This window comes from Esox lucius, chromosome 19 (assembly GCF_011004845.1).
Source record: "Esox lucius isolate fEsoLuc1 chromosome 19, fEsoLuc1.pri, whole genome shotgun sequence".
NCBI classification, from domain to species: domain Eukaryota; kingdom Metazoa; phylum Chordata; class Actinopteri; order Esociformes; family Esocidae; genus Esox; species Esox lucius.
In genome coordinates this window covers 6210441-6237678 of record NC_047587.1, presented here as the reverse complement: position 1 = coordinate 6237678, position 27238 = coordinate 6210441, and the positions used below count along the sequence as shown (strand labels likewise).

Below are 27238 nucleotides of genomic sequence, written 5' to 3'. Positions count from 1 at the left end.
TCACTGAGTCCATATTAACTCAGTATAATGTTATTTTCAAAGTGAAATTCAGAGTAACGGCAACTGTACTTTTATTAATAAAAGGTTTGTTAGCTGTTTTCCTTTCTTTCTGTGCTACAAAATATTTGCATGTATGCTTCTTGTGAACATGACTGAACAAGATGTAGGCTAAACACATTATTAATGGTCAGTTTTTACAGGCAGGCTTTGCCTAGTTTAACAACTGCTGTGTGATTTATAAAATACGACGATGAATGATAGAATGACAGAACTGTAGCGTGATAAAGGGTCATACCTAAGTAGCGTGATAATGAGCTTGCCAGTCTGCCCACACTTCCCCGCAGCTCACCAAAGGATGTAAACTGGGTGTGGCGGTTTGAGTCACAAGTCATGAAAATCTGTCTTGAGCACTCAAATACTGTATGTTAAGCAGCATGTTATTTCACTATGTAGACAAACTGGACTGTACATTAAAGGGGATATTTCTCACAAAAACTAGAAAATGAGAAAGAGAAGCATGCATGTTAGTAATGCTATCTCTGTGTGTTTAGTTAAGAGCAATGCAAGATGCTCTGTTTTAAACCAGGTGTAACATACTATTTCTTTCTTTGCCACACCAGACAATAATGTTGAACATTTCTCTAGGTGGGACAAGGCTAGTGCATTAATAATGACTACAAAAGCTTATTTTTACCACAGATCCTCTCCTCCCAATCTTAGTGGATATTTTGTCAGCTTGACTTGACTATGGCTGCCCAAGTCCTTCAAGTTTAGACTCCACAAACTGGCCCAACTGCCACACCCTTCATGAAAAATCCAGCTGAGATTTCGTTTCTGGAGAATGTTCTTAACCAAATACAGTACTATGCCATTACCTTTAGATGTTTTCAGGCTGTTGATACTTACTGCAACTCTTTGTTTAGAGTCAGTGGGCTTACGGGCTTTGTGTGCTGCCATTTGGGTGCAGTCATCAGCACACGTCAACATTTCCAGCTTCTTCTAAGACAAGCAGCCGGTCAAGTAATAGGCCAAGGCAGCCGTCCTTTGGAGCATCACACCTTACATCTTTGACATTAGGGATCCGTTGATAATGTCAATTCATAAGTGAGTTCCTCAAATCACAATTTACGATTAAAAACATTAAAGGCTCTCAAATCTAAGTTATACCGTGTGCCAACGATGTAGATTTGTCGCCTTTATTGATAGTTATTGTATAAATGTCATTCACGAATGAAAGAAAAAAGTATGTTGTTTTGCCATGAAAGAAAAAAATATGTTCATATGCCATGAAATGAAATAGCTTTGGCAGATTCACTAGCAACTGTTCAATTCTTATGACTATTCCAGTAAGTTAGTAGATACCGGTAAAGCTTATTACTGGCTAATATGCTTTTAAAACGGCCAGTGGCAAACGCAATACATAGCCACTATTTGTGGGGGAGGTGAACTTAGTAAGAAATGTTAGTCAGTTTAACTGTATCAATATAATTCACAAATGGCCAATTAATTAAAACGACCAGTGGCAAAAGAGGATTTGTTCAGGATAGAGACAATAGGCTATACTGACAGCTGGCAGATGTACAGGTCTGTGGTGTAGTGATTGCCTGGTTTCTTGTTCATACACACCTCTAGTTCTAATTCAAGAGAACCAATGCTTTCTAATTACGTCAGTGATTTTGTTTTTGTAACAAACTAGAAGTGCTGAAGGACTGCTTTAGTGTAACCATTCGCAGAGAGCTGACAGTAGCCTACCAACACATAATTTTATTACCAGCAGCAACACATATAAGGCTAACACACCCACCTATGCTATCTCATCATCAACACTAATAGCTACAACAGCCATGGACACATGAAAGGATGTGACAGCCAATGTCCCAGAAAGACCTTACACAAGATGTGGGATGAGCACATTTGATAAAAAAAATCTAAAGAACAATAATTACATTAGCTGGATTAAATTAGCCTGTAGATACCAATCATGACAATCCAAAACCCCTATATACTAATATTACTGCCCATTTCTAACAACTTTTATCATGTCTAACAACTAACCAGCGATCAAAAGTTAAAATGCAACACTGTCCACCATATAATATTTTTATAGATGGCTAACAGGATGTGATTTCCCCAAAAAAGGTTACATTGTCACAACAAAAAATCTGAACTGTAACATTGAGTTGAAAATGTATCTTGAAAAAGACTACGTCAACAGACTAGCTTACATTTACTCCTTGAAAGCATCTACTATGAGCCCCAAAAGTGTTGGCAAACTAAACAACTGCTAGCTAGTCTCTGTCAGAAGTAATGTATCTGTTCCAAACAAGTTACTTTTCCCCCAAAACAGTCCGTTCCATTTTAAGTCAAATAATTATCCTTCCAAAATGCAGCTCTAATACATTTAAATGGCAGATGCCTTTTAAATATAATATATTGTAACACCCCTGGTTGGGATGCTAAATCAGGAGTCAGAGTCAGAGGTAAAGAACACTGGGCAGAATTTATATTCCTAATACAGACAGCTGTTTGGCCACTGTCTACGCCCAACAATATCAGCTAACACCACAGACACTTGACAAACTCTCTCCTAGATCTGTAGCTAGCTCATCAGGTATCTCACGTTACGGTTCTCTGTCACACACAGGAGTGGAGCCACAAGAGAGAGAGAGGCCCGCCAAAACCCCACCTTATATAACGTATGGCCAGAGACCCCTGGACACGCCCCTGCTGTCCCCGAGCCCCCTGAGATGACCTCCTCACTGTGTGACCTCCCCTACCTAACTGTAAGGCCCCACCCCCTAATGAAACATAACCGAACAACTTAAAACAGTGCTTTAAATGAACACAGGGTCGCCACAATATATTTTAACAGATTTATTTATGTAGTGCAGCCCACCTACTCATTCCACCAATCAGCTTGTTTGTCTTACTAGAAGCCCAAGCATTCGACTGGGAACCAGGCAATAGGGTAACATTTAAAATGTAGCCTGTGTTTGGTTTGGGACCAGTACCCATGCGGCAACTGTTTAGCTCCTTCCTGTATGGATGCTTTTGATATCAAAGCTAAAAACCAACAAAAGCTCCAAAGGGAATGACTACAATCAGGCATGTGTGGAAACGATCAGGATTCAGAAATATTTTGAGGAAAGACACGTTTGCGTGATTTTTGTTCGATTTTTGCCAGAAATGCACACATTTGTTAATATTGCAGTTGGATCTTGATGCGTTTTTGACAATTGGACAACATGCCAACACTTGGCAGAGAATAAAACACTGCTGAAGAGCTCACGTGAGACTCAAAGATTAATTGTTTAATCTGTTTCAGAATCTATTTAATCCAAATAAATGCTTAATCACTGTCACACAGCAAATCTTACAGAGGTCTGCACTTCCTCAACCTGACTCTTGTTTTGAAGGCCAAATTGTTTGCACATACTCTGATCCCAATAGAAATGCAACTCTAAGCTCTATCAACGGTGTCACATACAGGCAGTTGCCAAATGAAGCAATGTTGAGATGGTTATAGTAGTATATGAATTATTTTTACACACCGATGTCTTCTCTGATACACCCCCACCCCTTATATGTCAGTCCAGGGCTACACCCGGGATTTAAAGGCCACTGGTCCATTTCTAAACCTTAAGAGTTTTCGGTTGGAATTAACATCAGAACTGCCAGAGGCTTGGCACTGAAGATTATGTAGCCTATTTGCAAATGCATTACTTCAGCATAGACAGGAATAGAATAACATAGCCTGTACTCCATCCAAGTAGTACCTGGGTCAGCTACTGCACAGGGCAGAGGTGGCGAGCCAAGCCAGAGGGTGTCAAAGCTGGGTAACAGAATCCTCACTGATATGGGGCCTATTCCACCTTCTTACCCAACCACCCGCTAGTGTTTCGTTTCTCTGTTTGCGTTTTTCGGTCCTGGTGTCCGGAGTTATTAGCAACAATTTGGGCTCTCCACTGACACTAGTGTAATATAGTAGACATTGGTGGACTGGTGCACAATGTCCGTGTTCCAGATTTGCATGATGGATGAGAGTGGTGTCGGGCTGCGGCAGGTCGTCTGTTCTAATGGGTCTCTAAGGTGAACAATCAGCCATTCCCTCTGCGCTCCGGGTAAATAACGGGCGGGAGAGTTCTGCTGTGGGGATCCAGGAGGGAACCGGTGGCACCCTTGCGAAAATGCCTGAAATACCATTTGCTCTCGGTAGTACAATGAGCCTAATGTGGAGTGAAGGCAAAGAGCTGGAGTTGCGAACCACTAAAATGCACTGTGTCCATGTTTTTTAAATCAAGGCCTAGCTGTCCTGTGTGTGCATTCACCATGTGTCCAAACCCACGATGGAGGGTAGTGCAGGGTGTCCAGGCTCACGTTCAAACCGCACGTCGGAGCCCGAGACAGCTTGTCCTGCCGTGAGTTTAACGCCAATGTAAGGTTCAAGATCACTAAAACGGTTTTGACAAGAGGCGATAAGCAAGACACTGGTGAGCCGTCACAATTAAAAACTATTTTGAGCAGCTACAAGGCACTGTTTTAGAACGGCTGTATGAGGTGCAATTATGTAGAATGTGTACCCATAAGGTTTGAATCAATACTCCTGGAACAGTTCAGATGTTTGGAAAGTCAAAGTCCAGTGCATCAGACAATTATGACAATCTACACAGCCTAGTATTCCTGGGAGCTGCATTACTGAAATCAAGGATTAAAATCAACAATATCTGAAATGAAGAAAATGCTGCTTGGCTAACTCAGCTGGTGAAAGACAGAGCAGCTAATCACCTTGTTGAAAACATTGGTCAATAATTCCACTGAGAAAACAAGAAGAAAGGATACATAATGCCAATTGTAACATTTGTTGTGTTAATCCGATCAAACGGTTATTCTGTAATTCGTTTAGAGGTGTCACATTGCTGCCAAACTGCTCTCATGTCCTGAAGTTATGAGCCTAAAATAAGGGAAAAAACTAAGAAATACCAGGCACTAGGACTATACAGTACTGGATGTATGTAGCTCTGTGTTGAACAGGATGTAAAATATTTGCTCTCTTTTGAGCAGTATGTAGAAATTTTGCTCGGTGTTGAACAGGATGTCAAAATGTACCTCTACAGTATGTTGAACCGGATCAAAAAATTTAGCTGTGTTGAAAATAATCTGGTTTTGTTAGCCTTTTAGAAGTCCAAGAGAGAGTGAGCCTTTTCGGTAAACCAATGATTATGTGTCCAAGTTGTTTTTGCTTTGTGAATCAAATGTGCTACATGACACTCAAGCAGCATTTAGTAGGTCAAAAAAGATACATGGGGCACATAACACTGTGCAGTTACAGCACATAAACAGTAATCATTCTCCATTCAAACCTTCTATTGGGTACAATTATCATTCTCTTGAAATTTTGGCAAATTACTATCCTTAGCAGGTCATTTTGGTCATAGAGGGGCATTTTGTCAAAAACAAATATTGATTATGTGAATGCACTCATATGTGAATATCTGTGGGCCTATACTGTACAGTTTTGCAAGGGCGGGGTGCAGAAGAAACACCATTATTTCGGGCAGTCAGGCAACTATGTAGTGTTCAAACTCTACTCATGTCACCACATACATGCTCCATAGATCTGGTGATCCACAGTAACTCGCCTTTGAGTGGAATAGAAGTGGATAGAATTCCACCATAATCCAAGAGACCACAGTCATCATGAAAGACGGACAGACAGCCCAAATGTAGTCCAGATGCTTATGGCGTGAAGCGTCTGTCTCCAGCTGGGCGACAACACGTGCTGTCCCACAGACTGCTCCCCCCCCCCTCCCCTATTCCCCCTCCCATTTTCCCTGATTTTAAATGTAACTCCAGCTGTCAAGGAATCCAGAGGAGCGCCTCTTGTTTTGACATTCGCTGCTGGGTCTTCCACATCCGTCTCCCCTCCCTGGAACGAATCAATCCTGACGCCTTGCTGTGACCGCACCTGCCGCTCTCGCCATACACACTAATGCTCAGAATGCATAGGCAGGTAAATGTGGTGCATGCTGGGAGCGCTGAGGGAATAGTCGGGACTGCCCATGGAGCAAACGTGGTGAAGAGTCTGGCGGAAGACAAACGGTGTCCTGCGTTCAGAGAGAGAGAAAGGGTGTCATTTCCTGAGCAAAGGATTTGGAGGCTGCCAGATCATAGATAGTTTTATGAGGCTGCTGGGTTTTGGGTCTCTTTGGAAACCTCCCAGGCAGCCATTTTGATGCAGCAATGTTCTGGGTTCTATCACTAGCTCCTCGTACACGCTGCTAAGTCATGGCAAGCTGGGGCCAGGTCACTGGGAGACTGATTGAAGCGTTCAAGGTTACCCCACACCGATATCCCAATAAAACGCTACCTCTCATCGTAACTCCAGCAACAGGACCACGGCAAAAAAAATTATTAAAACAACCGAATGACTGAATGCACGACCTTCCAACCAACATCTTAGCTGGGGGCCTAATAGGGATTCATGTTGACCTTAGTGGATGCTTGGTCCAAAATTACACTGACACCAACACAATCATCATCATATTTTGGCGTATTTTGTGCAACTATATACTGGGTTATCCTGAACTAGACAGTGGTGGTTGAATGAAATGTGAGAGCATGGACCAGAAATATTATTTATGTGGATTTATGATTGAAATACTTTCAGTATGATATCTCTTCTCCCTCTGGATGTAGTTGGTGCAAATTAAATGGATTCTGCTTATCTTGACCTTCTTAAAGCCACATATTAACAGAACGTTTGAATGTGTGGCACTGTTTTCAACGTAACTATGGCGAGCAAAACATTTTAAATGCCAGGGTTGGTGCACGACAGTCTCAGTGGAGTACGTAACCTAAAATATGTAAATCTATGTCGTCTACATTTGTATGACAGTTATGTGCACTAAAAACATTTGTTTTGTTCAGGTAAAATCTGTCTTTAGTTATGCGTGCCTTGTGCTAATGACAAGCATGTTTTGTGTTGTAAGGGCACAACCACAAAGCCAAATATGGTGTCTATGGGAAATGGTATGGCAAAGTCTTGCTATAACAAGATTTGCTTTTGCTCTTTTTGGAGCGTGGCAACACGATTCAACCCCGTCTAACATTCTCTCAGTCCACCCCGGAGTGGACTCAGCCAATATACATATCCTCTCAGCGACGTCTGGCTGTGTGTCGGGAGGCTGGAAGCTCAGTCGTAGTCGCTAGTCAGAGGAGCGCTCTCGAGTAAGAGCATTGGTTTCAAAGAGTTTCTGGAATGAGACAATATCTCAAATATTCTATTAAGATATTGAGGTCAGAACATTTTGTAAATAGTGAATAAATATTCCATCCAAGCAATTACCAGTAAAAAAAATTACTGCGAGGGATTCATCTGAAATTAAATAAATATCTTCTGATTAACGAGAACCAGTTACTTACAGTTGTGCTCAAAAGTTTGCGTACCCTCAGAGAATTGGTAATTTATGTACCATTTGTAAAGAATACATGAGTGAGCAGGCAAAACATATTTTATTTCTTATGGGATTCACATTCAACTGTAGGTCATAACAGAATGGCACAATCATAAAACAAAACATGGCAACAAAGAAACAAGAAAGTAGGCAAGCGTAGTTCAGCCGGACCACAATAGAAAGTATTGCCCTCTCAAAAGTATTCACTCGAAAGTATTCACCCACGTGAAAGGCTGTGTCGCTAACCACCACACCATAGAGCCCTACATTCAATGGGTGCCAGTACAGCGTCTTGTGTCTATGAACAAATCCTCTTTTGCCACTGGTCGTTTTAACAGCTAATTGGCCATTCGTGAATGACATTGATACAGTTAAACTGACTAACGTTTCTTACTAAGTTTACCTCCACCACAAATAGCGTCTATGAACTGTTAGCTTTAGCCACTGGCCGTTTGAACAGCTTATTAGCCAGTAATAAGCTTTACCGGTATCTACTAACTTACTGGAATAGTCATAGGAATCAAGCAATCGCTAGCAAGTCTGCCAAAGCTATTTCATTTCATGGCATAAGAACAAATTTTTTTTCTTTCATGGGGTAACAATGTACTTTTTTCTTTCATTTGTGAATGACATTGATACAATAACTATCAAGAAAGGTGACGATAACTACATTTTTCATCAAGTGAAATGACGAGAGAATGGTGGAAATAAAATATATAAATGTCGTTTTTCACAATAGATTCGAACTTGAGCCTTCCACGTGAGAGGCACTGTCTTTAACAATAACGCCATTGCATTACACATTTCACCAGTCGCTAAACACTATTGAGCAGTATGTTAAACTGATTAACATTTGTTATTAAGTTTATCTCCACCACAAATAGTGTCTATGAACTGTTAGCTTTTGCCACTGGCTGTTTTAACAGCTTATTAGCCAGTAATAGGCTTACTGGTATCTACTAACTTTTTAGGAATAATCATAAGAATTGAGCAATTGCTAGCGAGACTGAAGATTTTCCATGCCAGAAACAGTCGCAATATAACGGTATACAGTTTTAGTTGAGGCTCACTGTAACGTAACTACTGTAGCCTATATTGTAGCCAGCAAATGTGTTTGTCTATCCTGACCCAAAACTCATGCACGGATGTGTACTTCAAAAATCCACCAGAAACAGTCCCACTATAACAGTTAACTGTTTTATTTCACGCTTACTACAATGTAGTCACTGGAGGTTTTAGCCAGCAAAGTTTTCGTCTATACAGAATAATTCATACTTCGCTTCGCCTGCGAGGAAATACGAACTCGGGACCTATAGTTCCCAGGTCCGCTTTTTCTAAGAACTACGCTATTTAACAACGGGTAGTCAGGCAGTCACTCACTCAGTAAAAGACATTCGCTCTTCTTAGCCGGCTCTGCTTACGCGGTCCAGCAAAAATGAACTGACCCCTGTTCAAAAGTCTGCATACCCTTAGTTCTTAAAACTGTGTATTGCCCCCTTTAGCATCAATGACAGCGTGCAGTCTTTTGAAATATTTGTCTGAGGCCCCGAATTCTTGCAAGTGTGGTATAGCTGCCCATTTGTTTTGGCAAAGTCTTTGGACGTCTTGCAGGAACCACAGGTTTGAAGAGACTGGGATGGCCACTCCAGAAACATCACCTTTTTCTGCTGTAAGGCCCAACCACTTGAAGGTCAACTTGGTCTTGTACTTAGGATCATTGTCGTGCCGGAAAGTCCAAGAGCGTCCAATGCGCAGCTTTCGTGCAGGAGACTGCAAATTGTCTGCCAGTATTTTCTGATTACATGTTGCATTCATCTTGCCATCAATTTTCACAAGATTCCCCGTGCCTTTAGAGCTCACACAACCCCAAAACATCAGCGAGCCACCACCATGCTTCACAGTGGGGATGGTATTCTGTTCACTATAGGCCTTGTTGACCCCTCTCCAAACATCGTCACTCCAAATTACAGTGGGCCAGAAGCTGTGAGGCGTGTCACGGTGTTGTCGGGCATATTGTGACCGGGCTTTTTGGTGCCATTGGCGCAGTAAAGCCTTCTTTCTGGCAACTAGACCATGCAGCTCATTTTTGTTCAAGTATCATCGTATTGTGCTCCTTGAAATAACCACACCATCTTTTTCCAGAGCAGCCTGTATTTCTCCTGAGGTTACCTGTGGGTTTTTCTTTGTACCCCGAACAATTCTTCTTGCAATTTTGGCTGAGATTCTTTCTTGGTCTACCTGACCTTGGCTTGGTATCAGGAGATCCCCGAATTTTCTACTTCTATTAATAAGTGATTGAACAGCAATGACCGGCATTTGCAAGGCTTTGGATATCTTTTTATATCCTTTTCCATCTTTGTTAAGTTCCATTACCTTGTTATGCAGGTCTTTTGACAGTTCTTTTCTGCTCCCCATGGCTCAGTATCTAGCCTGCCCATTGCACATGAGAGCTAACAAACTCATTGACTATTCATACACAGACACTAATTGCAATTTTAAAAGCCACAGGTGTGGGAAATTAACCTTTAATTGCTTTTTTCACCTGTGTGTGTCACCTTGTGTGTCTGTTACCAAACATTCAAGGGTATGTAAACTTTTGCTCAGGGCATTTGGGTGATTTCTGTTATCATTTTGATTTAAAAAGGAGCCAAACCACTATGTGATAATAAATGGGTTCATATGATCGCTATCCTTAAATAAAATAATTTTCTAAATCAATGCCATAATTTCAAAATGTCTGTATAAAGACACATTCCTGTTGACAAAACAGACATTGAAAAGATTCTAGGGATTTAGAAATAATCTTTAAAAATAAATACATTTACATGTCTGTTGGATGAAAGTAAATAAAGTTCCCCATCTGTAGGGAGTGATGACTCGATACTGGCAGAGAGAAGATTAATGGACCATTTCCCCATGATAATAGTGTGAGTTCTGTTTGATTTATGTATTAGAAATGTAACATTTGCTGTGAATATTATCTGAAATTGCTTGCTTGTATTGGAACCACAAAGCATATTTCCTCTGCAACAATGATGGATCACTTCAGTTTAAAGAGATCAAAAATACCCAATCTCTACTTTTCTACAGCTTAGCGTTGACATATCTTTCTTGTTTATTACAGAGGCCCGAACACAGGAAAAACCAGATGACCCTTCATGTGAATATCAATGGAAGCAAATCACTACATAAATATATGCTTAAATGCTTTTTTCATTCATAGGATTACTACAGATAGAAAGTTCAAATGAACCCCTCTCAAAAGCATATCAACTCTATCCAGTTAACATAAACGTGGATTGACAGTACAGCAACAAATGTTGAAATGTGTGACTCAACAGGATTACATTTCCACATTATTCATGGGACCCTAAGTTTAGAGCGAGGGTCAGGCATATAACATTTTCTGTTTATGCACCTCAGCAGGTGACAAAACAGCGGGAATGAAATTATTCACTGTCACACACATGTTGGGCTCCTGTCGTGAACTAATGAGAGACTGGCTCTGGTTGACATGGTGGTACAAAGACAACAGAGCTGTTTTAAATGCAGGATTCAGGCTCAGTTCAGGCATAGGCCCACTCTGTAATGCCCTGGCCTTTATGTGTGAGCTAATCTAGGACTTGTATATAGTTTTGGACATTAAAACAGTGTAGCAGAGTCTAAGTGATTTTGCATTGCACTGTTGAGTAACAGCACAAAATCAAAGTGTCCCCCAAAACCCCCAGTGTCCTCCAATTCTGTGGTTTTGTGATTTTCTTTAAGTGCCAGCTCAAAATCGCCACATAATTTGAAACAGTCAATAAGCTTTTCTAAGATGTGCTGATTCCTGTCAGCGTCCAGGTCATGTTTAAACATGTTAGCCTTCAACTAGCTGCGATGCTAAAATATGTGGCTAGCTTGATGGAGTATTCCGGACGTACTCTACATGGCGGTGGTTGCGATGATGATAGTGACTGGACTGACATTACAATTTTATTAGAAGTAATGTACAACTCGTTCTTCAGTACCATCTGTTGAGTACTTGACACCGACTTGAACATTCATTTCAGCGCTCTAAACGTTGTGGTGATACTCTCCCATCTCATTGGTGCAGCTCCACCCCCATAGCAGTCAAGCCCTCCAGTGTCAAGGGCACCACTTCAGAGTTAAACAGTAACGTACGAGTGGGAGTGGTTCATGGGCAATGTAAAATTGTTAGGGGTTGTTGTTATGCACAATGCAACACATGACTGAAAACGTCACTTGTGGTAACGGCAAATTCCTGAAATGTCTTATTGCTATTGCAAATAATAGAAGTCCGCAACTCGGATAATGCTCCAACAAGAGTTTAATTTAATAAAATGCAGCGAATAACAACGTTTCGACCCCAAAATGATATTTTTCGAAGATCGACAAAGAACATTTGACGGAGATCGGTTTGGGATTGAAGTGTTGTCATCTCACTGTTTTATTATATTACATTTTTGTTGGAGCATTATCATATCAAAGTGATATTTTGTCATTACTAATATCACTTTGCCATCAGAATGTTGGTTATTAGTATACAGCTTAACTTCCAGTTAGTGGGAAAAACTAAGGTAGACACTATCAGTATTCAGTGATATTGAAAAGAGGTTTATGAAACAAATGCATTCATATTATTATCAGTGTTGCAAGTGAAACAACATTTGTACTGTCACTGAGAATTAATCATAATCAAATACAACACTGTCTTCTCTATCACTATCTTGTATTCTATTTTGACGCATTCATCTTTAGATTATTTCTTTAGATTAGTTCCTTGTCCAGGCTGCCCAAGCTTACATATAATTTACCAAGCCCGAAATGATTCTGCAGGCCCAAACTAGAAAAGGCCACATTCAATTTGAGTGCAGGTTTAAAGGCCATGTTCACTGATATTACTATTCAAAGTAGATGCTGCAGATGTTGGCTCAACTGGAAATAGTATTTAAAAGCAGCAATGCCTATAAACTGCTTTCAGATTGAAACCAGGCCTTAGTCCGCCTTTACTCTCAGCTGATTTATTTGACATACGGGAAGTATTGTCCACAAGTTATTAAGCAGATGGTGGCCTGTGAAATGTCAAAATAAGGCTACATTTAGCTACAGGTACATTTGCGACAGTGTTTGTGTTTCACTCCACAGATTCATGTGCCTTCGGTAAATATAATCACATGCAATAGGTGGTTTAAAATGCATGGTCTCTGTTACTGTAGAACTGATTCTGCCTTAGGAAGTAGAAGAATAAAGGTCCAGGCTCCCATGCCATAATTCCACACCTTTGATCCCTAAGGCTTGAAAATGTTTTCGCAACTGATACATTTTGCTGCCTATGAAACAGATACAGTAGCATTGAGAGGAGCGTTTCACTGAAATGCACAAATGCAATTTCCTGAAGCTAAAAAATGGCCCTTTAATAATATGAAGCAGTGTCTTGGAGAGGTAGCTGTCCTATTGTTGAGTCAAGCATTCCGTGTCTAATCCTCATTCTAATGCTTCTTCTGTCAAGCAATAACAATGGCTATTGGGTCCAGAGGGAAAGACTTCCCTCCATCACGCACGGCCGTCCGTCCCTTCAAAAGAAGCTGCATATTGGCTCCGAGCGCCTGGCCCACGCCGACCAGATCAAAGCCCCGATAGGGTGCTGGAGCATTCCGCAAAATATTTGCTTGATAACAGCTGGCAGATTTGACATATAACAACATAATAAGAAAAAGACCCGCATAAGGAAATGGTGAACCCCTCTTTTCCAGCTTGGACTTCTCTGGATGCAAGAGGCAATATTGTAACATGATGAAGTAGGTCATGAAAATGTAAGACAGATGTGATATTTCCTTGGGTGCTGGACACAGGGAATCCATGACTTAATGCTTAATGCCGTGATAAAAATGTGCATTTATTGATATAAAAGCAGGAAATCAGATCGCAGGAGATGTGCTCTTCGGTGCAGGAAGATTTTTCTGATAGTTCAGACCATTTTTATAAAAGCTGAAAGTGCAGTTGTGGTAATCTTGCATGGATAGAATCTGTCCTGTGAAGGAATATAATCGGTCACGGTCACTGTATGCACACAAAAGGCGCCGTTTGGTAGTAAACCGATTTATTATGAAAGTATGGCAAATAGCATCACTACAATACAAAAATCATGCTTTAGTGGCAGATGTGAGGAAACTCATTTCTTCATGCAGTTGGAAGACTTCCTTTAAAGCTACTCACAAAGAGATCTTTGAGTTCATCTTACAGTGTACAGGTAGAAAAAGTGCCAAAAACATTCACTCAAAGCTCTCAAACTAAGTGGATTATACATAGTTACACTCATTGGCTATTGACCATACTGTAACACCCGGATGGCAGAATTGGATAGCCAGTCATTATCTTCAACATGAGTTATTAGCGGTACATAAACACCCGGCTTACTGTTGAGGTATAGAGGCAAATTAGGATATACAGTATCATGATGTGGAGATACTGTGCATGAAGACCCTTGTCCATGAGTCACCCTTATCTCAGAGCCATTACCTGGCGTTTTGGCAGCAAGGACACACATTCTTTTTTATTAATTTGGAGACAGAGCAACGGTAGACATGGGATTCGGCGAAGCGCCGGCCTCAGCTGTAACGACAGCCGCCAAACATGAAGAGGATGCATTTCAACGGCCTGTGCATGGACAGAATAATGTCAGTCAGCCATGTCGCACTACGGCTAGGGTCAGAAAAGGACTGGAGCAACGACGCTCGTTACACCAGATGGTCAGACACAAGAACAGTTGACGCATGCTTCCCCATCCCTACTGTGACATGTCGGATCATGTTTTGTCACGTTAAGAAGAGCACCTCCGTGTGGTGGGCGAATACGATCTGAAATGGAACGGACAATGGCAACAGCCTTCACCCATAACGTTTTGACTCCATAAGAACACCATAGGGTGTTCACATAACGGGAGCAGACCTCAGGCTGACCCACATGTGAGAAACATCACAAGACTTCCTCCCATGTCTGGAGGGTTACTGGGCAGGGCCTTCTGCTTGTCAGCGGGGGCTGGTGTATGGGGCAGGGAGGAGGGCCAGAAACAGCCAGGCCAGATGTAGACACTGTGTTACCCTCCTCGTCAATATGGGAATATTTACACCTCCTTTGTGCACAGAGATGAAAGAAGGAGATTCATTTGAGCAGATTTTATGACAGACCATAGCACATTTTCAGTGGAACCTCACTAAATGCCTTGTAAAAACCGTTCCATAGCCTGCAATACCACACCATTAAGTCTCATACACTCTGTGATTATGAGGCAAAAAAATAAAAAAAAAGCACGGACTGTACATTTCTGCATATAGTACAGCATCATGGGAAAGTTGTTTTTGTTGAGTTTGACAAGATGAGTAAATGTAAAAGAAATACTCAGGACAGAGAATGAAAACAGACCACCATTATTTTATTGTGGAAAAAAACCTACATTGGGAAAGTCTATTCTGGCACATTGATTTCTTTATATTACAAAAAAGGAAAGGCTACAAATCTTGATAATTTATACAAATACAACAACTTTCAAAAAATAAAACTTCAATTTAGTAAACTCTCTGAGTGCTCTGTGAGCATGATTCTCCAATACAACCCATCGCTTGAAATCCCTGAGCAGAGATACAGAATTGTTTTCAGTCACACTCTCATTTGTTCATAAACACTTTATACACAAGATAAATTAGCACAGCTCGTTATGGGGGCAGGTGAGAGGAAAGTGGAAACCTTCATTGTGAAAACTCAGCTCAATATTACAGCAACAAAGAGATAAGGTGATCTAAACACATAACAGTGTTGACTCAGTCGAGACCATCAGAACCAACGAGTAAATCCATTCAGCTCCAGCCAGACATGCTGCAGGGTCACCCCACCAGTAGACACACACAGAACAGAGGTGACGCACTGGGTGGAACAGGGGGCTCATACAGTTTTAATGGCTGTGAAAATATCACACCACTAACTCAATACAGCAATGGATATAAACTTTGGGGATTTGGGTCGCCGTGTGGGAAAGTGGACAACAACAAGGCATTTTTTTAATACTTGCTTTCTGGTGGCCATTTCAGTTATTATCTATGAGGAACTTTTTCTTTTCTATCATGCAATATCTTTTAGAAAATGTATGTTACACCTGTCAGAAAATATGTTGAATATAATACTTTTTTTTTTGCCATAATTGCTAGGAATTTGTCTTCTAACAAAATGGATCAATATTTATCTTATGAACTCCCTTTAACATACATTGGAAAATATAACACAGTGCCAGCTGGTTTATATGCCAAGAGAAAGAAATAAAAGAATGAAATAACTTAAAATAATAAACAGCCTAGTGGCAGAGGGGTTCTTTACAATAAACAGAAATGTTATAGTGGGATCATCCGTTTCTCCAAAATACATATTCTTCAAAGTTGGTGACACAGTTGATAAACGGTGGTTCATTTCTTAATGACTACAAAAACCAAGTAGACGTTAGTAACACAGAATATTATATATATACACACACACACACATACATACACACACACCCACACACACACACACACATCAGGATGTTTGATGATGGGAAATGACTTCTTGTCTTAGATACTGGCTGGGCACTAGCTTTTCCTTACAAGTCAAACTGGTGTGCCTAGTACATATTGTATGTAGCTTTTAACTGCATATATTAAACTTAACTTTGACTAAAAACCAAATAATAGAAAATTTACATTTCCAAAAAAAAGCAATATTACAATAACAAATTCCCTCAGACAAAGCGTGGTTCTGCATTGTTATGTTAATGGAGTGCATCATTTCCACAGCTATTTGGTTAGAGATTTCTGTATTCAGTTATGCTTCCGACTGGCCTCGTGCCATGACTTAAAAAAGGTCACCATCACAAAAAAAAGGCTCCCGTCCAAATCCCTAACTAGAATTATAGCTGACAGGGGCCAGTTTTAGTACTAAGAGAAGGAAGGTAGCTCACGATTCCCTTTCATAACCCATTACTGTCCTCTAAGTCAACTGTCAAGAAGACATGACTAGCCAACCCAGCAGCCGTGAGATGTCTTCATGAAAAGCCCAGCTTAGTAAAGAGGTGATACTCTCTGGTACATTTATATAGATTCTCCTCTTCACATAGTAAGGCATAATAGAGTTGACAATAATGACAGAAATGTTCTAAAGTTCAGAAAATAAATGTAACCTTTCCTTCAGACAAGCTTATTCATAATAATGTTTTTTGGCAAACTATATTCAGTGGATCCATATATCTAAATGTGGAAAGACCTCATGACCGTACCCCAAGGGCAGATGTATTCATACTGTATACCTGAAATGCTGCATGCCAGTTATTTATCTTCTGGAAGTGTTGTTGTAAACACATTTCTATGAATGGTTTCCCTTTTAATCATGATAACGATGCTCAACATATCTCAATTGCAGGCGTAACGTTGTAGAAATAGATGTTAAATAAATTAAACTAGCGAAATCTCAAAGGCAGTCAGAACTAATGATTTGCCAACCTCGGCTTCCAATAGTTGTGTTCCATTTTGAAAACCAACCATAAATGATAAAGCTGTGTTCTCCAACAGCATGCCATGATTTTCACTGATGTGCACGTGAACCAATGAAAAAAAATGTAATCGGACCAAAAGCACAATTTGACGCTGAGAAAGATTCCCTACTAGTGCTCAACAGAGCAGCACCTAGGGAAACACTTTTCCTGTCTCTCTCTAACACTTTTAATCTTGCACTGCCCCAGGATTTTTTTTTAAATACCTTTAAATATGCAGCGATACCAAATTGAAAACCCAATTAATCACAACTATTCAAGTATAAACCTATGACCCACTTCAAGTTAAGTGCTCCGGTTGACAGTCACAGTTCTTGGGAGAACACAGTTTTGTACAATGTCCCAAAGAGTCATCATGCAGACATGGCGCTCATCAAAACAGACATTTTTCTAGGGAGGTAACTCCTGACCCGAGGAGTGTCCAGCAGTCCTGTGCCTTTTTTCTGCTTTCTCCCTCCTGTCCCCCAGCTCAACTCCGCAGCATCTCCTCCCTGTCTCTACCAATGAGGCAGCAGGCCACTTCCTCCCAAGGCCTGCTGTACACACGGCTGATTGGCTGGTGCGCCAACTCAGGGCCCCATGGTCCTCAGGCCCTGTTTTTCCATGATGTTCCACAGCTTGCGCAGGTTGGACTGGGTGATGGTGTCGTCTGGCTTCAGCTGCAGCGCTCGCAGGTAGTTGGCCTCTGCATCCTGCAGCTTCCCGTTGAGATGGAGTATGGCCCCGAGGTTCATCAGGGCTGCTGGATACTGGAATACAAGAGCAGGATAGGTCAGTTCGGTCATTACCAGAGACATATCTCATAGAAGGCTAAACTGCTAACAGAAGAACCTCATTCTTTTAGAGGTATTGCAAAATCAAATGTTACTGAATGGTCTCTTTGGTAAAAGCAGATGATGCAACTGTCAGAGATGGATATTCAAGGGAATGACTACATGGTTGGCAGGAAAGTAGACGGTTCAGAGAGGACAGGCCTGGTGAGTTAGAAGTGGAAAGACAGTACCGGTGTCTATTTATAACACTTCTTTGTGAGACCCAGAAGTGGTGAGCGGATGATCTCCGCATGTGTGGTTCAAACAATGAAGCATGGAAGGTGGTGATGTGGAGGTGTGATGGTCCGGGGATGCTTTGCTGGTCGTACTGTCTGTGATTTATTTAGAAATCAATGCACACTCACCCAGCATGGCTACCACAGCATTTTAAAGTGATATAACAGCATTTTAAAGTGATATAACACCCCTACTGGTTTGCCATTAGTGGGACTATAATTTGTTTTTCAAAAGGACAATGACCCAAAACACACCTTCAAGTGAACAGTCTTATGAGTCTCCCAACTGTGTAACCTATCTTCAAATGTCTTTATAATTTCATCTTCAATTCACTTGCCATCTCCAAAGATATCAATTTCCTTAGCAAAAAGTGATTAATATATACTAATGTTAAATGTTGTTTTTACAAGACGACAAAAGCTAACTGCTCAGATTAGAAGAATTGCACATCCAAATGTATATCCATAAAAGCACATGAATGTATATGACCTAAATATGCACAAACATGGTATTTTGGATGTTATGTAACATTATGTTTGTAGTTGCCATTTGGGGAGGGGGGGGGGTATAGGCTAGAATATTTGACTGTTGGATTTAAGATTTTTCTACATACTCCAAACTTATTAGAAGTAATATGTCTCAGCTGTGTCTGTTAGCACAGGGCTGTGTGTTAAGTGTGACAGGTTACTTGATGGAAACAGCTATAAGGAAATGAATGGCAACTTCTATTTGTTGACACAGATTTTGTGGTCCCTGTTTAAAGTTTAAATAGAAACCAAGTGAGTGTCTCACACATCTCACATCTGATCTTAATTTTATTTATTACGGAAGACAATTTTACTTGTGTAGTTAAGCTACTGTCGCTGAGTAATAGCACATGTCCTGTATTGTATGCATGTCATTATAATGTATACATAGTATTTATATTCCTATCATGACACATTTGGTATTTCTTTAGTTTTTTTTTTATCATTATTCAAATATAAATGACAGTGCAATGTAATCCGTCTCAATAAAAAGAGCAAAAGTAGTCGGTGAAGCCTAATAAAATGTAGTCCTGCAGTTTTTGTGACTTATGGGTAATTATTGCCCATAGGTCTTTTTTGCCTGCTAAAACACGTGTGTTTGTCATTATGGTTTCACAAACCTGCACCAAAGCCTTCATTTCTGCCTCGGACCATAAAGCACCGCTGCTAACGCTGTGACCAATGCTGTAACAGAGCACGGGAATACACATCTCTGAATGGTGGGGCATGCTGAGTAGGATAGATTCACAACTTTCATACATCTCTACACTGGAAGTGGGGCAGGCTCACTCCGGTTTTATTTATTCTACAACACAGCGAGAAAAAGTAGAGAGAGAGAGTGGGCTAAAATTCCAGTGGTCAGACCTGAACCCAGGCTTGAGGATGCAGCAGCAAACTAGACTACTAAACCCTCCTGGGTCAACAAAACTTTTGATACATGTCTATTGTGCTGCAATAGAGTCCAGGGGTTTTGACACATGTCTATTGAGCTGCAATAAAGTCCAGGGGTTTTGATACATGTCTATTGTGCTGCAATAGAGTCCAGGGGTTTTGATATATGTCTATTGAGCTGCAATAAAGTCCAGGGGTTTTGATACATGTCTATTGTGCTGCAATAGAGTCCAGGGTTTTGATATATGTCTATTGAGCTGCAATAAAGTCCAGGGGTTTTGATACATGTCTATTGTGCTGCAATAGAGTCCAGGGGTTTTGATATATGTCTATTGTGCTGCAATAGAGTCCAGGGGTTTTTCCTCTCTAAGAGAACATATTGCCCACTGTAGTTGTCCTGTAGGACTTATTTTGTTTCTGCTAATGTGATTTTAAGGAACCAGGGTTTCATAATTAACATTTGGTACAATAATGTTTAAATTATTGTACATTCAAAATCTCTTTTAGTAAGATCAGGATATTGTCATAGTTTGTAGTGATATTCTGTGGGCTATTTTCGTTCTTGTTTCTGTGTTGAAAGCTTAGGATTTTTTTTTTGTTATTCTGAGTTTTTTTTTTTGAAAGCATGTCTTAACTATGAAACAAAAACTTTTTTTTACTTTACATTTTGTAACCTATGAACTGTGTGGAACAAACTCAAACCAGCATTGTAACTATGAAATGCTGCTAATAATATCTGTCTTACAACAGTAACCCCAGGCACTAGAAGCATTAGTCTGAATGAGATTTATATAACATTTATATAAAATGACTGTTTGCCTGGTATGGAAACGGCCAAACAGTGGGTTGTTTAGAATGCCCAGTACATCTTTGGGGTTAAGCTCTCACCCATCCAGAACATCTATCTGAACGAAGGCCTGCAGCTTTACCAAGAACCACGCAACCCAGCCAATCTCTATTTATCCTCTTAATGTCGGAAAGCCACTAGACTGCTCAACACATGATTTGGACTGATTGGCCATACACACACACACACACACACACACACACACACACGCATGCACACACATACGTTGCCACACACAATGTACACTAACACACACACACACACACACCATAACTAGACTAATTTCTAGCATGAACAGACATGAACATATCTCTATCTGGTGTGTCACGTACATAATGACAAAACTAACTTGAAAATGTACTTTAAGTCTTTTAGCCGACATTCAGTGCGCAGTACTGTAATCGATCCCACAACCCTGGCATTTGAAGCGCAACGCTCTATGAAGCTACAGAATACATACACATGTGGAGCGTTATAAGACCTAGAATACACCCGACGTCATGGTGACCACACCTGGTTGTTTTATTCATGAGTGAGCTATCGGAGACGTGGACACTGTTTTCGCTGACCTGTTATTATTCGTCATACTTTACCCGTACGAGGCAGTGTTGTACTGCTGCAGTAACAGTGGTGCCCCAGGCTGTACCGCCTCACTCATCATCTCTGTTTTCCCGCTGTCAAGGTCAGATGAGTGATGCTCCATGCATGAGTATTTTGAAGGGAACAATATGTACAGTAGTGTCTCCCCTCGTAGAGCAAGTTAAATTGATGAATCAAACTTTCCGGCGAAATGATCCCATTGTCCCTTAGAGGGCCTCATGTGTCCCTTAACGGACATAAGGAAAAACACTGGCTACAGTGGCCAGGGCCAAAGTAAAGGCGGGTGTGACCAGGAATTCCCACTTCTGTTGAACCCAATGTGTTAAACCGTTTAATTGCCAGACCAAAATTCATTTGTGATTTCATATTAGGACTGCTTCGCTAACCACGGACTGTGGGACTGGTACTTTGATAGCCATGGTAATATTCCCCAGCAGCAGAAGTAAAACATACTCTGTACGTTTAAATCACACAAGCAGCCATATTTCATGACTTAACCGGAAGTAATAAATGACCTGTATTAGGCCCGGCTGCTAAATGGTCAACCCGCAGAATAATGTCTTAGCGTCCAATTTGCAAGACTGAGCTTTCATCTAAACCCAGAGAAATATTAAACAGGAACTCACAACACAGACGGCGGTAATAAAAGCACATATCCAAAAGGTGAAGTGAGAGCGCCACACACTGGTTGTGGTGGTTGACTTGTTGCTGCCCTGCGCTGTTGGACAGGTCCACGCTGTGTGCTAGGAGTTGCCAGCATCACCGCTGAAGATGCCCAGTGAGTCAGAGGACACACCGTGTGGCTCCTACTGCAGTAATCCAACCAACCAGAGGTAAAACACATTCCCCTTACAGAGGGGACCTTCAGTGTGTGTGTGTGTCTTTAGTCGAGGACCAGCGTATGTGTGTTTGGTCAAGGACCAGCGTTTGTGTCTTTAGTCTAGGACCAGCGTTTGTGTCTTTAGTCTAGGACCAGCGTTTGTGTCTTTAGTCTAGGACCAGCGTTTGTGTCTTTAGTCTAGGACCAGCGTATGTGTCTTTAGTCTAGGACCAGCGTTTGTGTCTTTAGTCTAGGACCAGCGTTTGTGTCTTTAGTCTAGGACCAGCGTATGTGTCTTTAGTCGAGGACCAGCGTTTGTGTCTTTAGTCTAGGACCAGCATTTGTGTCTTTAGTCTAGGACCAGCGTATGTGTCTTTAGTCTAGGACCAGGGTTTGTGTCTTTAGTCTAGGACCAGCGTTTGTGTCTTTAGTCTAGGACCAGCGTTTGTGTCTTTAGTCTAGGACCAGCATTTATGTCTTTAGTCTAGTACCAGCATTTATGTCTTTAGTCTAGTACCAGCGTTTATGTCTTTAGTCGAGGACCAGCGTTTATGTCTTTAGTCTAGGACCAGCGTATGTGTCTTTAGTCTAGGACCAGCGTTTGTGTCTTTAGTCGAGGACCAGCGTATGTGTCTTTAGTCTAGGACCAGCGTATGTGTCTTTAGTCTAGGACCAGCGTTTGTGTCTTTAGTCTAGGACCAGCGTTTGTGTCTTTAGTCTAGGACCAGCGTTTGTGTCTTTAGTCTAGGACCAGCGTTTGTGTCTTTAGTCTAGGACCAGCGTTTGTGTCTTTAGTCTAGGACCAGCGTTTGTGTCTTTAGTCTAGGACCAGCGTTTGTGTCTTTAGTCTAGGACCAGCGTTTGTGTCTTTAGTCTAGGACCAGCGTTTGTGTCTTTAGTGTAGGACCATCGTTTGTGTCTTTAGTCGAGGACCAGCGTATGTGTCTTTAGTCTAGGACCAGCGTTTGTGTCTTTAGTCTAGGACCAGCGTATGTGTCTTTAGTCTAGGACCAGCGTATGTGTCTTTAGTGTAGGACCAGCGTATGTGTCTTTAGTCTAGGACCAGCGTTTGTGTCTTTAGTCTAGGACCAGCGTTTATGTCTTTAGTCTAGGACCAGCGTATGTGTCTTTAGTGTAGGACCAGCGTTTGTATCTTTAGCCGAGGACCAGCATATGTGTCTTTAGTCTAGGACCAGCGTTTGTGTCTTTAGTCTAGGATCTGTGTTTGTGTCCTAACTGTAACAGTCTTCCATTAAAACCAAAAAAATTGCATAACATTTATCGTTTCTGCAAGGTTCATGGGGAAAGGAAACTGTATGTAATCTGAACTAGAAACTAGCCATTATAGATGGAGGGATTTGGACCTGTATTAACTAAACCAACTTGATTGCACTGGCCCTTTAAGCACATCCTCTCAAACAACAGGCTCAGTGGCTCATTTTCAGGTCCACCAATAAGGCACACTCCCTGTACTCCACAATACAGTATGGGTGTTTCCCAGAGAGAAGGGAGATATGGTGTGTTGGGGAGGAGGTGTAAGAGTGTGCAAACATATTTCAGTGATTGATTTAATCAAACTGTCTCGAGGAAGACAAATTGAAACCAGCTGTCTGCGGAGGAAGAATCAGGGGAAGTAAAAGCTTTGACCCCTGGAAACGCCGATCCTCTGTCTGAGGCCTGTGAAATTCCATCACAGGTTAGGCCACCATATTCTCAGCCTTGGACACTTCCACGACTGCATGTACTCCCGGAGCGGGATTCCATTGCCCATCTTTCTCTGCTTTTCTTTTCCTGAAGTAGTCAAGCTTCAAAAGCCCCCCCCCCCCCCAACCAAGCAACCCCCCCCCCCCCTCCTCTGGCATGTAGTCGTAATAGAAGCACCACCAGATGTGGAGCATATTAGCAGGACTTTAAAAGAAACAGCTGCTTAAAGCCATAGGAGTATAATGAGGAGGGAGCAATGATCGGCTATAAACCTACTTAATGTGACTTTAAATAGAAAGCATAGGGATCATACCCAAATTAACATATTTGTTATTTAGCAGGCGCTCTTTTGCAGAACAATCTACAGCAGCAATAGGGTGAAGGGCTTCGCTTCATTGTTTCAATGTTTCATCTTGTTGGCTTTGGGATTTTCGGGCACCAGGTAGCTGTCTAACCTGTCCGGGAAACGAAAACACTACAGACGCTATAGTTTTAGGGTAAACAAAACAGACTTCTCTGGTCTCTGGACCAAAATGGAATGGAAAGGATTGAGGCACCAAAGCCCTTGAGTTAAGCCAATTGTCCAGTTCTACTGACAGTGAACAGACATGTGGACTGAATAATATAATATGAAAATGTCAGTGCTTGCTAGTCAAGCAGTCAATCTGCACAAAATCTGAAACATAACATGCCAGACAGGAACAGACAGGAACATGGTCCAAGTCACATCAGAGCGAACCAAGGGGCAAAACACTGGGAAAGATTGATGAACATCCCTCATCATTCTCAGGTCTGCTGTAAAGCAGGCCAAGCAAACATGTGCCCACCAACGTGACCACAGGGGGATGAATCTGTCCGTTTTCGGAAACGGAACGACTTGGACGCTAAGTGACGAACATTTTAAAATGACGTCGACCGGTTCCTGAAATAGCTAGCGACATAGGAGACACCCATTTTCTGCTCTATTTGCAGCAAAATCTCAACTAACTCAACTAACATCCTTCACACATCTCAACTAGCATTCTGATGTGTGAAGGATGTAGTCAAGTGGCACACATCCTTCACACATCTCAACTAGCATTCTGATGTGTGAAGGATGTAGTCAAGTGGCACACATCCTTCACACATCTCAACTAGCATTCTGATGTGTGAAGGATGTAGTCAAGTGGCACACATCCTTCACACCATGGCGCTCCTTCATCTGACTCCCTCTGATTCCTACGGTCAAAGGAAGCCTTGAAAAAAAACCTTACAGGTCATTAAAGAGACTGAAGATCCACTCTCCCTCAAGAAAAAAAGAAGGAAAGAGGAATCATTCAGATTTTTACATATTGCCTCAACTGGTATTGTTGGACAGGACATATAGTCTCAACATTAACGACATTTCGCTGCTTCTATTTTCCTGTTTGCTGTTGAGCAACATAATCAACATGCCTATACAGCAGGGACTGTATGGGGTCTATGCCATCAGTAGCGCCGAGGAAGGGAAATAAGCTCCACCCCTCCTACACCTTGTTTCTGTTGATGTGTTCAGTTGAACTATGAAGATAAAGAGGATTGTGTTGGGCAAAGTTGGAGACTCAAATACAAAATAATCTGCTGAAGCCACACAACTATTTGTATGCATGCTAAACAAATAATCAAGTTTCTAGCACGTGACTATTACATATACATGGTGGGCAAAGCGTGTAAATTGTGTATTTAGTAGGTTTCAGGAAACATTTCAGCATCAAACATCAACTTGGAATCAAACATCAACACTGGGTGACACTGTCCAGACACACTTTGATTGTTCTGATTTCTTCTAATCAGGACCTAACATTAAGACCACAGAGGTCCCCACATTCTTTCCTCCACTGCAGTTCAAACAAAGTCAAATAATGTGTTGTCAAATGATACCAAACTATTTGGACCTATTCGTTTGAAAGTCACAAAAGCCCTGTGACTACGTGTTATTATCATTATTCTTTTCAGTCTGACCACTCCACAATTGCCCCGGTCTTCTCTTTGAAGTCCCTGATTGATGCAGCCCATACAAACCTTAGAGCTCAGGACAATTTAACCAATGTCTTTCTCAGAGCTCCAATCAATCTGTTGACAAGGCACGCCATTGTGAGGAAACAGGCAGGGCAGTGATTGGCCAAAGAGCCACCCAGCCGGTGACTGCTGACAGAGTGTCCATTATGTCGAGCGATAATTTGTCATCGAAGGTTCATGTACTCACGTTGGGTCTAATGCTGGCTGCCAGTCCGTAATACTTCTCTGCTGCGTCGTTGAGACTGGCTTGTCTACAAAGGAAAGCAAAAAAAAAAAAAAAAGGCGATCATCACTCATCTTTATTGCTTTGAACTTCGGAGGAGACCTTGAACTCTGTCTGTTTACCACTGCTCTGGGGTCAGACAGCAGTGGTCGAGGGGAGAATAAGCCATAGAAACCAGAGGAGTCAATGAAACAGGCAGTTTGTTACCAGGCCTTTCAACAGACAGCACCCCATGTGGAGGGGTGTACAGCGTGCCAGAATTGTTTTCATTATATCCAGGGTCAGGACCTTATTGTCATGATCTTTGACCTTTGGGTTATTAACCCTGTAAGACCCAAAACAAAATCAGGCATTGACAACCATACAGCTAACTACAGTAAAGGCGTCCTGAGACAGATCGCACAAAATACATTTTTAGAATCTGTAGCTGTTTCGAGAAAAGCTCCAGTCAATGCAATATATTTTTTTCATATAATGCTCTGTGCACAACACGCTATGGTAGAAAGCTGGGATAACCATCCTACCTGACTGCGTGAATACTTTAGCCAAGTGCTTTCCATTAATTGATATTAATATTCATGTAAATCAGGAATAATTTTTGAATCCACAGCTGCATTTCACTGATGGTAGTAATTGTCTCATTACAAACAATTGAACTTTGACAGAGTCAAGGACGCAGTCATCAACCGCTGGCTCCCAAGCCCTAAGTGGCGATGATGAAAGCGAGACCATCTGAACTGAACTGGGCTTTCATTAAGGATGTCTGGCCCTAGTAAGGAACCCTCCTCCACATGTCGGTGCTGTATGTCGGCCTCACATACCACAACTAGCCTTACAACACCCTGAACATACCCACAAACATGTCATACAACTACCAATACACCTCAGACCTGAGCTATGTAAATGCCATATACAGTAAAGCCCAAAAGTATTCATACCCTTGCCAAATTTTGAGCTATAGTGAATTTTTATTTGACCAATAGATTTCTTCTGGCTGGAAATGACAAACAAGTGACAAAACACAGTAAGACATTGTGCAGGAGATACAAATACATAACAATTTCAGTTTTTCCAAATTTTTACCATTTACAATGGTCTGGTAATTTCCACCATGAGAGAGCATTCTAATCACCTATGAATTGCAAACTGCTGAACAGCACTAGTTCTCTCAGTTACTAGTCAACTGCAAGTCATGGCAAAGAACAGAAATATTTACGTTATTAATTTGTGTCTCCAGCACAAGGTCATACCATGTTTTGTAACGGAGCTTCCTCTCCCAGGTAACAGTGGTGGTGGGCTGAGGGACAGGGCTGTGACTCTATGGTGTGAACTGATACGGTGTGAGACTCTATGGTGTGAGACTCTACGGTGTGAACTGATACGGTGTGAGACTCTACGGTGTGAGACTCTACGGTGTGAGACTCTACGGTGTGAGACTCTACGGTGTGAGACTCTACGGTGTGAGACTCTACGGTGTGAACTGATACGGTGTGAGACTCTACGGTGTGAGAC

General features: G+C 41.5%; 1 protein-coding gene across 4 annotated transcripts in view; it reads right to left on the bottom strand.

Moving 5' to 3' along the window:
• Positions 1–14868: 14868 nt before the first annotated feature.
• tmtc2b (transmembrane O-mannosyltransferase targeting cadherins 2b) overlaps positions 14869–27238 on the bottom strand; it is a 102311-nt gene continuing 89941 nt past the window's right edge. For 3 of the 4 annotated variants that reach the window (XM_010883300.5, XM_020040497.3, XM_020040496.3), the window contains 2 exons: positions 25691–25754; positions 14869–17777 (listed from right to left, as the gene is read on the bottom strand). In XM_010883300.5, coding sequence (XP_010881602.1) covers positions 17598–17777; positions 25691–25754 — 244 coding nt within the window. In that variant the 3' untranslated portion in view covers positions 14869–17597. The remainder of the gene's footprint in view (positions 17778–25690; positions 25755–27238) is intronic. The other variant, XM_010883301.4, reaches the window with a different exon arrangement.